General features: G+C 54.7%; 6 protein-coding genes across 6 annotated transcripts; 3 read left to right on the top strand and 3 right to left on the bottom strand.

The window, feature by feature from the left end:
- Nucleotides 1-1,202: 1,202 nt before the first annotated feature.
- KRP23_3251 (uncharacterized protein) lies at nucleotides 1,203-1,535 on the top strand (the record flags this gene model as incomplete). Its single annotated transcript, XM_067888076.1, has 1 exon — nucleotides 1,203-1,535. One exon carries the CDS (start codon nucleotides 1,203-1,205, stop codon nucleotides 1,533-1,535), a length of 333 nt encoding a protein of 110 aa, XP_067747352.1.
- Nucleotides 1,536-2,635: 1,100 nt separating this feature from the next.
- On the top strand, nucleotides 2,636-2,977 carry KRP23_3250 (uncharacterized protein; the record flags this gene model as incomplete). Its single annotated transcript, XM_067888075.1, has 1 exon — nucleotides 2,636-2,977. One exon carries the CDS (start codon nucleotides 2,636-2,638, stop codon nucleotides 2,975-2,977), a length of 342 nt encoding a protein of 113 aa, XP_067747351.1.
- A 139-nt stretch (nucleotides 2,978-3,116) lies between these two features.
- On the bottom strand, nucleotides 3,117-5,032 carry KRP23_3249 (putative MYST-like histone acetyltransferase 1; the record flags this gene model as incomplete). Its single annotated transcript, XM_067888074.1, has 8 exons — nucleotides 3,117-3,356; nucleotides 3,432-3,792; nucleotides 3,864-3,967; nucleotides 4,041-4,124; nucleotides 4,192-4,287; nucleotides 4,361-4,681; nucleotides 4,747-4,793; nucleotides 4,888-5,032. 8 exons carry the CDS (start codon nucleotides 5,030-5,032, stop codon nucleotides 3,117-3,119), a joined length of 1,398 nt encoding a protein of 465 aa, XP_067747350.1.
- An 80-nt stretch (nucleotides 5,033-5,112) lies between these two features.
- Nucleotides 5,113-8,767, top strand: KRP23_3248 (uncharacterized protein; the record flags this gene model as incomplete). The annotated part of the gene is made up of 4 exons (XM_067888073.1): nucleotides 5,113-6,601; nucleotides 6,679-7,991; nucleotides 8,071-8,338; nucleotides 8,415-8,767. 4 exons carry the CDS (start codon nucleotides 5,113-5,115, stop codon nucleotides 8,765-8,767), a joined length of 3,423 nt encoding a protein of 1,140 aa, XP_067747349.1.
- Nucleotides 8,768-8,885: 118 nt separating this feature from the next.
- KRP23_3247 (Purine-cytosine permease fcyB) lies at nucleotides 8,886-10,576 on the bottom strand (the record flags this gene model as incomplete). The annotated part of the gene is made up of 2 exons (XM_067888072.1): nucleotides 8,886-9,178; nucleotides 9,247-10,576. The coding sequence occupies 2 exons, from the start codon at nucleotides 10,574-10,576 to the stop codon at nucleotides 8,886-8,888; spliced, it is 1,623 nt and encodes a 540-aa protein (XP_067747348.1).
- A 378-nt stretch (nucleotides 10,577-10,954) lies between these two features.
- KRP23_3246 (Purine-cytosine permease fcyB) lies at nucleotides 10,955-12,481 on the bottom strand (the record flags this gene model as incomplete). Its single annotated transcript, XM_067888071.1, has 1 exon — nucleotides 10,955-12,481. The coding sequence occupies one exon, from the start codon at nucleotides 12,479-12,481 to the stop codon at nucleotides 10,955-10,957; it is 1,527 nt and encodes a 508-aa protein (XP_067747347.1).
- Nucleotides 12,482-13,481: the final 1,000 nt, after the last annotated feature.

Raw genomic sequence — 13,481 nt, 5'->3', positions numbered from 1 at the left:
GCAGGATCGCCGGCCTTTGATCGGCAGGGTGGGTTGGCCGGCGGAGAAAGTTCACGCGGCAATCAAACGTGGCGGCATTACTCAGTGCAACGCCACGTTGGCGTCGTACTCGTCTCCATCGGCCGTGTCTCTGCTCGACTCCATGACAGAAGTGCCAAGCGAAGTGCACTTGTCCGGGAAAGCACTCTTGAGTCGAACAAGGACCAAGCAGCGATATGATATAGGGAGCGCGCCGGCAGACACGAAAGAATGCCATCACAGGCTATTATGGCCTGTGATGGCCGCAAGACCAACATGCTCCGTGTCACGGCGACTGCGGCCACCCAACGACAATCAACAAATGAATTCAACACCCGTGCATTGTCTGCAGCCAGCGAGGCGGAGCCCGCCGAAAAAAGTATCGTGCATCATAATGCGTACGAGGATCGTTTTCGGGGATCGGACCAGCCACTGGTGCTCGGCAAAAATTTGCGTCAAGCCCGGCCATCCTTCAAGTGTGCATCGGACCAGCCCTCGGAGCGCAGAGCGGGCAGCGCTCGGGCTCCGGCGCGGTGCAAGCCGGACGGTGCTGGCCCAGCTGGGAAGCTACAGCGGGCGACGAATAAATCAAGCGTACTATCGCTGCGATACTCGTCGTGAGTCGCGAGTCATGAGCGCCACCCGCGGCAGCTTCGCCTCTGGATTGCTGCGCCCTGGCGTTGGCGTTACACGTAATACTACGCCGGCCGCTGCAGTCATAATCGATCGCCCTTCACCCCACGGCACCAGGAGCTGGAGCTGCTGGAGATTTGGCTAAGTCGGCGTCTCGTTGTCGTGCAACCGGACGATGACCATTTTTTAACGCGAGCAGAAACGGGAGCAGAAACGGCTGCGACTGTCACCGCTTCAGGGCTCCGAGCAGCACATTCGCACTTGTACCACCAGGAGTGCAGAGCTCCAGAAGAAGCTCAGCAGCCACCGCCCCGGAAGCCGCTGGAAAGACAGAAGCCGGAAAAGCTCGACTTTCGTTCGCGACTTCATCGCCGTCTCCGCTCACCTCCGGAGCCTCATCTGCACTTTGGGATTCGCCTCCGACGTCGCAAGCTCCTTTAGGTCACGCGCAAGCCTTGTCTGCCTGCCAGCATCGTTGCAGGCTCGTCTCGACTGCTACTAACACGGACAACACCAGCAAAACTCAACACAGCTCCAGTATGGCGACTCAAATGGACCAGCTCCCGCAGGTGCCGCCACCGGGAACCAGCCCCCGCTCCAGTAACTCCTGGAGCCGCTGCGATCAGGCCGTGGCCCGCGTGGCGCCCATCGCCACCACCACGTGCCAAGTGTGCTCCAAGTGCATCGCCAAGGGCGAGTGGCAGCTCGGCCTCATGTTCATCCACGTCGAGGGCTTCATGCTCATGGAGTGGTACCACCTGCAGTGCTCCAAGTCTCTGCAGGGCAGCGGCTTGTCTGATGTCCTGCAGACTGTGCAGAGCGAGATGACGCCAGCGCAGAAGCAGGAGTTCCAGTTGGCGTGCCAGAAGGCGTCGGCCTCGTGAGCTCAAGAAGCGAGCTGGTGAGTTGGAATACCCGCTGGCTCGAGCTTCTGGATGTATCCATGTCGAGTGCCGTCCCGAGTATCGTCACGCTGTCACAGTAACTAGATGTTTGTCACAAGGAAATGCCCCCCAGCGAAGGGTGGAAAGAGGAACGCGAAGAAGCGTCCGGTATGCAAGAGTAGATAGAGTAGAACAAGCAAAAAAATAAGCCGAATGAACGTGCCGCCGATTACTTTACACTTCGCTTGTCTGCGACTATGCCCACCGACGACCATTTGTGAAGCTCGCTCGGTGCCAGGGTTTACTTTAGCTTTCCAGGTACATAGTAGCTCCGTATCCGAGCCATACTTCCGCGATCTTACCCAAACCTGGAAGATTCAGGAAGGGCGTATTAAAGGTACTGCTAATAGACCAGTGCTGGAATTCTCGATCTTTGAAGTGCACCATCCACACAAGTTGTGGTGCTGGTGGATTTCACCTCTGGACAGGCACTATGCATTTCGATGGACGAAAGCAATGATCAGCCCAGAGCAGAAGCCGCGGCAGCCACTAGGATGTACGTGATTTCACATGCGACGTTCTTTGTGAAATAATTCGCAGTCAGACCTTGCACGTGACCGCACCATTTACCCAGCACCGACGTCAGCGTACACGACGAAGCTGTCTGGGTATAACGTCTCCTGGAAAAGGCTGCGAAGAAGTCCCAACTTCGCTTGGATTCTTGCTCGGACACAGTAGCAGCTAGAGGCCTGGACACGAAGCTAGCCTCGCCCAACACCGCAGCTTAATCGGCCCGTCGATTCGAAATCAAGCGCGCGTGGAAAGATGTCGTTGACGTTGGTCATATCACAGCATCCGCAGTTACGAGCAACCACCGAGCACGTTCGCAGTCCTGTCTTGCGTCCGCTGAAATCTGCACAACTGCATTTTTGGATTCGCCTCCTTTCACACAAGCGACTTAACAAGCTCCTCCCACCCCGCCGTGCCTTGTCTGCCTGTTTTCGCTGGACTTCACTGGGGCAACAACGCGCCACTGCAGTCTTTTCTCGAACACGGACAGCACCAGCAAAACTCAACACAGCTCCAGTATGGCGACTCAAATGGACCAGCTCCCGCAGGTGCCGCCACCGGGAACCAGCCCCCGCTCCAGTAACTCCTGGAGCCGCTGCGATCAGGCCGTGGCCCGCGTGGCGCCCATCGCCACCACCACGTGCCAAGTGTGCTCCAAGTGCATCGCCAAGGGCGAGTGGCAGCTCGGCCTCATGTTCATCCACGTCGAGGGCTTCATGCTCATGGAGTGGTACCACCTGCAGTGCTTCAAGTCTCTGCAGGGCAGCGGCTTGTCTGATGTCCTGCAGACTGTGCAGAGCGAGATGACGCCAGCGCAGAAGCAGGAGTTCCAGTTGGCTTGCCAGAACGCAGCAATCTACAGTAGTGACTAGCAAATCACACTGGTCATAACGTCCCGAGAAAGGTGAACCAGCAACCCCAGTAACAAGTAGAGTAGATAGACATCACTAGAACAAGCACAATCGAAATGACCACGTCGAGCATTACAGTACCTCCTGCTTCGGTCTTCGACTAGTCCTCTTTGTCGGCAGTCATGGCCTTCAGCGACCACTTATCGCGCTTGATGTCCAGGTGCAGAGGCGCCCAGTGCAGCTTTTCAGGAACGACCTGCGGACCCTTCTTCGTCAGCTTCGCCAGGTGCGCCTCTACGATCTGTGTGGGGACCACGTACACGTACTGCCCACCAAGATACTTAATCATGTTGAGGTGCTGCAGCGTCGCGATGATGTCTTCGTTCTTGATAGACGTCATCTTCAAATTAAAAAGCAGAGTGATTAGTTCCGAGTTTACAAAACTGTCGCCCATGCGAGGTGCCGGTAAACGTACCCGCGTGAGCTCCATGATGGACACTTCCTTCTCGGGGTAATCTTTCAAGATGCGCAACAGTTCGCGCGTCCAGTAACTCCGATAACTCACGAGACCAAGGTCCGACAGCGGCTTCTCAGGCGAACCCACTTTCTCTTCCTTCTTGCTCAGCTCGTAGGAGAATTGGATGATGAAGTGGCCGTAACCTTTCCGCTGGTGGCACGGGAACGTAAGAATACAAGCCAGGTTGTAGCCAAGCTCGGAGTACTTCTCTTTGGAGAAATAGCCCACCGGGTGGAAGCCGCGCGAGTCGACCTCGCAGATGATGTAGAATAGGAAGGGGTCCACGTCGTAGTACAAGGTTTTATGATCCAGGAACAGCCTACGCCACCAAAAGAAAGAAGACACTAGAGTCAGACCCCCAACTTCATTTCGGAATGACGGAGGACGTACTTGGCCAAGTAGCACAGATTCTGGCAGTAGACTTTGGAGATTGCACCGTCCACCTCGAAAACACTCAGATTCTCATGCCGATAGATTTCGTTGCCCGGCGGATGCTGTCGTCATCGTATCAACAAGAACACAACCGTGAGTCTACCGGAGAAACGAACAAAAATCGGGTCTACTTACACGGTTGCACACGCGGCGCTCTTGGTGCACCGCCAACTCGCGCTTGTGGCAGAAGAATGCCATGCAAAACTCGCAAAAGTGTAGCTGCTCAGTATAAGTCACAAAAACATCAGTATCCCAGAACAAGCCCCATCTTCAATGCAGTACGTACGCAGTCGATGGAACCATCCGGGTAATACTCCTTCGGGAACGGCGAAAAATACCAAGCTGCCATACGGAAGCGCCCCATTTCCACAAACCGCACATTCTGCACAAAATAGTCAGCACTACCAGCGTCAATAACACCTGACCATTACCCGACACTCCTTTCTGACTCCCACCTTCACTTTAGTGACCTCCTCGTGCTCTCGAATACTGGCCGCGTCCATGCCTTCGTGCTCGTCATGCTCCTCTGGCGGGGCAAACTCCTGGTCGTCGGTCGTTTTCCGCTTCTGGCCGCGAGTGCGCGCCGAGGCGTCGGACGCTGCAGCGGTACTTTCTTTCCTGTCCGAGGTGGTCGAGTGGCTCTTGCTGCGGCTCTTAGCGCGCTGCTCTTTCTCCTTCTCCTTGGCATCTTTCTCCTTCAGCTTGAGCGTCTCCTCGTCGGTACCTCGGCGTACGATCTCGTGCTCGTTGATCCACTCGTCCATGCGGCGATTGAACTGCGCATAGTACCAACATTTGTCACAACATGCAATACACAAAATAAAAATAAAAAATCGCATACATCGTGCCAATGCACGTAATACTTGAAGCGATCGTTGCTCAGGGCCGCTGTATGGCCAAAAATGATTTTGGAATGTATTAGCACCAACGTTTGACAATTAAATTCAAAAGTAGGAGTTTTTCTCGCAGAACAGCTACGTACTGCGGTCGATGACGACGCACGGGCGTTCCGTCTTACCCATCCAACGAGCCACGAGTGTGGCCCCCACGGGGAAGCCCGGGCCCTCGCTCTCAGCCTCCTCCTTGCCCTCCTTGCCCTCCGCGCCGCCCTCGAGCTTGGACCGCATTTTGACAATTGCGCAAAAACAAATATAGTATTACCTCACTCGAGTGACCTAAAAGCTGAGGTGAAGAAAAGCATCAAGAGATGGAGGGGCACGAGGACGAGCTGGATCTGGACGAGCGCCTGGCGGCCCAGCAGCCGCTGCTGGGGCTGCACGAGACCCCCTACAAGGCACATAACAAGCGCGAGAAGCCCTGGTACCGCCGGCGTCTCGCTGCAGTCACGGGCGCGGTGCTGCTGCTGATTTCCCTCTCATACCTGATAGTGTCCAGCCAGATCGCACGCATCGCCACCAAGGCCATCAAGGACACGGTGATGCACATCGAAAAAATGGACCTGAGCCACCCTCGAGTGGACAGTGTGACGCTCAACCTGAGTCTGAGTCTCATCGCGGCGTCGCCGTTCCCCGCAACCGTGGAGCCTGCGATCTTTAATATCAAGTATCACGATAACGAGGTCGGAGCGTTCCTGTCCCCTATGATGACAATTCGGCACGGGGTGAATAACCAGATATTCCCCAATGCAACACTGCAAATTAGGGACAGAAAAGCTTGGGACGAATTTGCAGGCGACATGATGAGGCTACCGAACGTGCAGTATGAAATTTCAGGCTCGTTGAACATTCATGTTCGACTTCTGGGAGGGTTGGTGAAGTTGAGCGCCTCGGACATCCCGTTGAAGAAAACTATGAAGTTTGAAGGAATGGACGGACTTCGGGACATGCAGATCGCTGACGTGGACATGAGCCACTCGACGCAGGAAAAAGTGCTGGCGACCATCAAAACGTGTATTCGGAACCCGTCGATCACGACGATTCGGCCAGTGGGGGCGTTGTGTCTTAATGCTCATTCCCCGAAATTGGGTGAACACACTTTGGTGGCACACTTGACGACATCGACGGACACGAGTTTGCCAGTTGCGAACAGTGACCCATCTCACCCGTTCTGTGCTTTGTTGCAGGGGTCGACGGATATGGCCAAGGGGTATAATTTGCTGGAGCTGCAGGGTGAAATGCTGGGCACAAACTCGGAGGCTATCAGTGGGCTTATTACCAAGTACCTCGGCAACGTGTCGGCGGAACTTACGGTGGTGACATGTGAATCGCAGGCCACGTCGGTGGATTTGTATAACCAAGCGATGAAGAACTTGACGATTAACAGCGCACTGCCACCTCAAAAGGATCCATTGGTTGGAAATATGTTTTTCCGCGGTATCTCGCTGCATGCTCCAGAAGAGGGCAAGGCAAATGAGTTTGTGCGGCTTGATACCGCCGTTCTAGTGGAGGCGACGAGTCCGTTGGGACCGAATTCGGCGTTGACCATCACGGATGTTCACATGAATGTGAGTCTGAATGGCGCCGATGTGGCTCTTGGGACGCTGTCGACGTTGTCTGTCAACATTATTGACGGAAAGCTGGTGGACCGAAGCAACATTTCTGTCGACTGCTTGACGCAACTTGATTTCGCAGAGAAGGGTGAGGCATTCGGTAGATTCGTTCGCGCATCGGTTGTGAAGGAGCAGGTTCCATTGACGCTCGCTGGTAGTATGAATGTGGTGTGCCATGGAGCCCTGGGTAGGATGTCCCCATTTTAAGTCCGAGCGCGTATGTCCTTACTGAAAATGTTATCGTCCGTTGTCCATATTTTGTAGGAACGCTGAAGCTGACCGGGTTGCCCCTGCGTACCACTGCTCTACTCAAAGGAATGAACAACTTTCAAGATGTGACAGTACAGAGCTTCAGTCTGCCGGGTACCGGTAGTGCGTCAGCGAACGAAGAGCCGATTCAAACACAAATTGAAATTCGCAACCCGTCGGTGTTCACGGTGGCCATCGGCACTCTCACGATGGACTTAGGGTTGAATGCACCCCGTGAAAAGTTTGGAACACTTCGTGGCACGATGAATCTGGCTCCAGGAAAAAACGAGCTAGAGATGAACGGTCAATTAAAACCTGTCAAGGATGCAGCAGGGCAAGTAAGTGATGCCGTGGCGGGATTTTTCTCGAGATATCTTGAGGGAAATAGTTCCCAGGTTGTTGTAAAGATTACGGATACGCAGTATGCGGACTGCGCATGGATGCACGAGGCACTGGTGGGGTTGACAATTGGGACCAGCTTTCCTGGCGTCAGGAAAGGCTTCCAGCTGATCTCGAATATCAAAATGAACCAACTGGATGTCATTTTGGACGAGGCGCCTCCCGGTGAGAGAGGCCCAATGACTAATACGCGCATGCAGGTCCGCACGGATATGAAGGCAAAGGTTAAAATGCCAGCATCTATCAACATGCCACTAAAAATCTCCAACCTGTCGGTTGCGTTGACTCTGGAAAATGAAAGTGGACGTCACCTTGGCTCGTTGGTTTCTGACCGGGAAACTTGCGAGTTTAACCAGACAGCTGGTGGAGCCTTCCGGTTAAACATGAGTCACTTCTACCCGATTGGTTTTAATGATCTCGAAGACGTTGGCGCGATGGCCAATTTTATTGAGCGCCTGCTTACGAAAAACGGCAGTATCATGATGCGGCTAGCTAGCGATATCGGTGCCAACCAAGGAGCATTCCCTGATGTTGTGACGAGAATGGGAATGCTTGCTCTTAGCAATATACCCGTTAAAGGTAAACCACTTATCCCAGCAATGGACTCTTTTCGCCACCCACCAGTCAAGGTGCTCAGTGTGGACATCCAGCACGGCTCGAAATCTTCCATGGTAATGACGATGGAGTTTTCCCTGCAAAATCCCTCCATCGTGCAAACCAAGTTGGGTTCGCTCGTTCTGGACGTATTTTTTGAAGGCACGCGAATGGGCTCTGCGAAGATCTCGGACTTCAGCCTCAACTGCTGCGGTAAACCGACCATTCTCCAAGGAAACTTTGATTACAACCCGCGAGCGTCTGACCTCGCTGTCGCAGAAAGGTTTTTGTCGAACTTTGTGTGTGGTTATTTCACGCATGGGGCTGCCCAGGAGGTATTGCTTTCTGATCGAGTCTCACTTGCCCCATCTTTGCGCTATTGTGCTAACGTGCATTTCGCTCCTTAAATTGTAGATCGCTATCAAGGGGTCGGCCGAGAGCACTTCACTGGACTTGCTCCAACCGGCGATGAAGGATCTCTCGATCCCCTCAAAGCTGCCTACATTGACAGAGCTATTTCCAGCTACGCCAACGCTGGTGACCTCGTCGCTGCTGTATATCCCATCACTCTTCCACTTGACACAGATCCCGACGTCGCTGGAACTGCGGAACCCATTCAGTGAAAATATCACGGTGACTATGGTGGATTTGGAGTTGTATCCTTGCGAAGATCAGGTTTCAGGTAAGTACGAACGTAGTTGGTCGAATGATTGGATTTACTCTTTGTACTCACTCAGCACCGTTGCCTGTCATGCTAGGTGACGACGGCAAACTGATGTGCAAAAAGTACTTCGCCGAGTCTCTTGCTCGGTTCGCGCCTGCGGTGTTTCAGTCGATTTTTATCCCTGCAAACACCAACGGCTGCTTCTCGTGCTGCCAAGGCTCACACTGTGATGCCCATGTGTCGTTGTGTCCGCGTGCTTCGGCTGGTCAGTGCATGAGCGCTGACGTGCAAAGCTTCTTGAGTCCGGAAGCCATTGCGACAATTATCCATTCGCTAACGGGAGGGCTGCTCATGCGAGTTAATGGCACCATCGGTGCATCGATTGGGGGCTATGCTACGCGCCTGTTTTACCAGCAAGACGGACTCCTGGTGACCATGACCAAGTAGCGCAGAGATTACGAAGATCGGTAAGCGTAGTGCTATGTGTTGGCTGAACGGTGTGCTTTTTATTTGATCACTTGATACGTGGTCAATTCAAACGTGAAAGCGATTGCAACGCTGAGTCTTATCTTTTGAAGATGCGCTTTTCCACGGGTCTTGAGAGCAACAGGGCCACCACAGTGAAGATGAGACCAAGTTCAAACCCAACGTCGCCGTGGGAAGCAAGAGGGCCTGCGAACCAGGTCTGACTCATACCAAGTGCCACACCTGCGCAACCGCACAAGAACGAGAAAATGGCAGCGAAGCCGATCGGAAGTTTGTCCGGCTTGTTGTAGTCGTCAACGTTGTAGCCCCCGAACCCACCACGAAATACGAAGTGTTCGGTCAGCGCAACGGAAGAGTAGATGGTGGCCCAATCTACAACACACAAGCGTCAGCAGTCAGCAGGAGCTCGAGCATTTTCACTACAAGAGCAGGGAACGTACAAGCGATGAAGTTCATGAAGTTGTTCAGCACCGACTCGAAGTGGGCGTAGCCCTCGATGGCGATGATGGAGTACACGATTGCGGCAATCAATGCCCAGATAAACCGCGGGATGACTCGAGTCCAGCGACCAATCACCTTGATGTTGAGTGTGACCGAATAAACGTTTGGGCAGTTGTTGGCGACAGTCGAGAGCGCCATGATAACGAGACAGAAGCGGCCAAAGTCACCGAGATGGGGAATGAGTACAGCGCCGATCAAACCTCCAGCACCCGAGTCGTTGTAGCCATTGAGGTAAATGTTGTCGGTGGCATCAGGGTCGAGACCGGTAGCTGACATGACGATCACGGAGATCCACTCCGTGAAAATCGAGGGGAACATTAGACCAACCCACGTCGCGAAGAAGATTTTGCGCTTGCTCTCCGTCGGTGGATGATAAACGGTGTAGTCGGCCGCCATAGGACCCCAGCTGATAGCGGTGCCGAACACCACGGAGAAGAAGCTGAGCACGCCCGAGACTTCAGCGCTGCCCGTACCCATCGGGATGTGAACGTACGCCCCCGAGTGGATGAACGTGCCCAACAGGATCAAGTACACGATGAAGTTGGGGATCCACGAGTAGCGCTCGTAGTAGTGCACGACCTTGTACCCGAAGAGTGTGATGAGGAACGTGCAGAATGCGATGATGATGATGCCGGCCCAGCCAGGGACGTCGGTGTTGACAGCGTGGATGAGCTCGGCACCGACAATGACGTTCACAGTCGCCCACCCGAGTCCAGACAGACACGCGATACCCGAGACGAGGCGAATGCCATAGTGGCCGAACCAGAATCGTCCGAGGACCATCTGACGCAGTCCAAACACTGGACCGAAGCACGAGAAGTAGCATGTCGGCAGCATTCCAAGCAAATTGGCGAACAGGATCACAAGCATCGAGTCCACAACGCCGAGACCGTAGATGGCTTTACCCAGGATACCGACGGCGAAGTGGCCCATGACCATATTTGGCGACAACCACATGGTGCACACGTTGATGAGCGACGTGTCAGTGCGCTCGTCTTCCGGCACGCGCTCGATGCTACGGGGCTCCATGTAGTTCTTCTCGGCCCATCGCTGAGCTCTAGCGTACCAGGTGTCTCCATTCTCGTACTCGACGGGGACGTCGGCGCCGGCGTCGAAACGAACGTACGAGTTAGCAGAGCTCTTCTCCAGGTCACGCTCTTGCGTGTGTGTCATGGTGATGGCGAAGTCGACAAGACCTGCAGGCAGCAAAATGAAGAATGTAATGCCATTGCTTTCTGCGGGACCAGCACCGCCTTCAAGGCGGTACATTCGTGCTATCCTACAGTTTCCGTGCAGCAAAGCTTGCTCTCATCATTCGTGATTCTTCCTCGGGCCAATGGTCAACCCCAACGGCGAGCTGACGCGCCATGACGAAGGCAAACGTTAACGCTACATGTACTGCCGAATCGAAGTGGTATCGATAAGCATGTCGCTAGCATTGTCCTGAGCTTTTGCTCGAAGCCAGCCGGAAGTTCTTCGAAAAATGCTTCCGGTGCTTCGTTTTGCAGGATACCAATCAAGTTACCAATGTTAAGGTAAACGAAAGTCAAGCGTTGCATTTGAACACGGTTTTGCTGCCAACCTAGATCTGGCGTCGATGATCTAGCTCAGCGGGTGGTCGTGCCATCCCCCACCCAAGTTGTTGGTTTAGCGCTTGAAGAAGTGCAGCTCCAGCGGCCGCGAGACCAGCATCGCCACGACCGTGAAGATGCAGCCCAACTCGAAGCCGATGTCACCGCGACTGGCAAGCGGACCGACGAACCACGTCTGGCTCATACCCAGCGCCACGCCCGCGCAGCCGCACAAGAAGGAGAAAACGGCAGCGAAGCCGATCGGGAGCTTGCTCTTCGTGTTGTAGTCGTCCACATTGTAACCACGGAAGCCGCGTCGAAACACGAAGTGGTCCGTGAGCGCAATGGACACGTAAATCGTCGCCCAGTACGCGATGAAGTTCATGAAGTTGTTCAGCACCGACTCGAAGTGCGAGTAGCCCTCAATGGCGATAACCGCGTACACGATCGCTCCGATCAGCGCCCACAGGAATCGAGGAACCACGCGCGTCCAGCGGCCAATCACCTTGATGTTGAGTGTGAAAGAGTACACGTTTGGACAGTTGTTGGCGACAGTCGAGAGCGCCATGATAACGAGACAGAAGCGGCCAAAGTCACCGAGATGGGGAATGAGTACAGCGCCGATCAAACCTCCAGCACCCGAGTCGTTGTAGCCATTGAGGTAAATGTTGTCGGTGGCATCAGGGTCGAGACCGGTAGCTGACATGACGATCACGGAGATCCACTCCGTGAAGACCGAAGGGAAGATCAATCCCAGCCATGTCGCGAAGAAGATTTTGCGCTTGCTCTCCGTCGGTGGATGATAAACGGTGTAGTCGGCCGCCATGGAGCTCCAACTAATTGCCGTTCCGAACACCACGGAGAAGAAGCTGAGCACGCCCGAGACTTCAGCGCTGCCCGTACCCATCGGGATGTGAACGTACGCCCCCGAGTGGATGAACGTGCCCAACAGGATCAAGTACACGATGAAGTTGGGGATCCACGAGTAGCGCTCGTAGTAGTGCACGACCTTGTACCCGAAGAGTGTGATGAGGAACGTGCAGAATGCGATGATGATGATGCCGGCCCAGCCAGGGACGTCGGTGTTGACAGCGTGGATGAGCTCGGCACCGACAATGACGTTCACAGTCGCCCACCCGAGTCCAGACAGACACGCGATACCCGAGACGAGGCGAATGCCATAGTGGCCGAACCAGAATCGTCCGAGGACCATCTGACGCAGTCCAAACACTGGACCGAAGCACGAGAAGTAGCATGTCGGCAGCATTCCAAGCAAATTGGCGAACAGGATCACAAGCATCGAGTCCACAACGCCGAGACCGTAGATGGCTTTACCCAGGATACCGACGGCGAAGTGGCCCATGACCATATTTGGCGACAACCACATGGTGCACACGTTGATGAGCGACGTGTCAGTGCGCTCGTCTTCCGGCACGCGCTCGATGCTACGGGGCTCCATGTAGTTCTTCTCGGCCCATCGCTGAGCTCTAGCGTACCAGGTGTCTCCATTCTCGTACTCGACGGGGACGTCGGCGCCGGCGTCGAAACGAACGTACGAGTTAGCAGAGCTCTTCTCCAGGTCACGCTCTTGAGCGTGCGGCATCGTGCTGCGGCTGTAGGCTCCGTTTGACCCGAATGATCAGATGAGGACGCTGGAACTGCGCAAAAAGAAGAATGAATTCCATGCAACTCGGTGGAGCGGAGTCCGAGCGCATGCAAGTGTCGGTGATGCAGCGCTTCTCGATACCCTATACGAGTCGTACTACGACAGTCCACCGGCTTCAATCGAGTCCCTTGTTGCATGCGGCGGCCAATGAGCAGGTCTCCCGGCGGTATGACGCACCGCCGATCCTCCGCGTCCGATTGAAGTGAAGTCTCCGTTGTTATCAGGACGCCTCGGTCTTGTGCGCTAGTCGCGCGTAAAGCGTGTGCAGCGATCCTGAAGGACCGCGGCCGGAGACTTGCATACAGCAGCGAACCTTGGCGATTTGCTGCACTTTGGGCTGCAGTGCTGAACGTGTATCAGCTCTCTGCGGTTGTGCCGGGTAACTCGATCGGCGCCAGCGCTGTGCTCCTTCAAGACCGACTCATCAACGCTGCGTCGTCTACGAAGTTGGTACACCACGGCAGCAGCACCGGCGGCATGCCCTCACTACCCTCAATTGGCCGCATACACGGCGACGAGCTGCTCCATCGATCAGCAGCGGGGTCGTTTAACTCGCGCTCCAAACAGCGACAGCCCACCACCACTAGACCAACTTCCTGCGCGGGTTAGTATACATGTAGTGCCACTAATTCGCGCAGGGCATTGTCACTCTTGTGACCGATGCCTATCAGCGTAGTGGCCGCGCGCAATGTTGTCCCGTGAATGCAATGCTGGTCACGTATATGCGCGCGACTACGTACGACTCGATTATGTGCGATCTCCGCTCGTCACTATTGCGAAAGGCACTCGTTGCTGCACCCACCTCGTGCACATGGGACGGGGCAGGATGGAGTTACGACATCAAGCTAGCACCCAGTCAAACCGTTCAATGCAACAATTTCAGTGATCTAGCTGCTGCTACTCCCTACGTGCTAACAGCCACTTAGCTACTCCTACT

The sequence above is a fragment of the Phytophthora ramorum genome (genome assembly GCF_020800215.1).
Source record: "Phytophthora ramorum isolate Pr-102 chromosome Unknown Phyram_PR-102_s0003, whole genome shotgun sequence".
Lineage (NCBI taxonomy): Eukaryota > Oomycota > Peronosporomycetes > Peronosporales > Peronosporaceae > Phytophthora > Phytophthora ramorum.
Note: the sequence above shows the minus strand (reverse complement) of the source record. Positions and strands in the feature narration are given on the sequence as shown.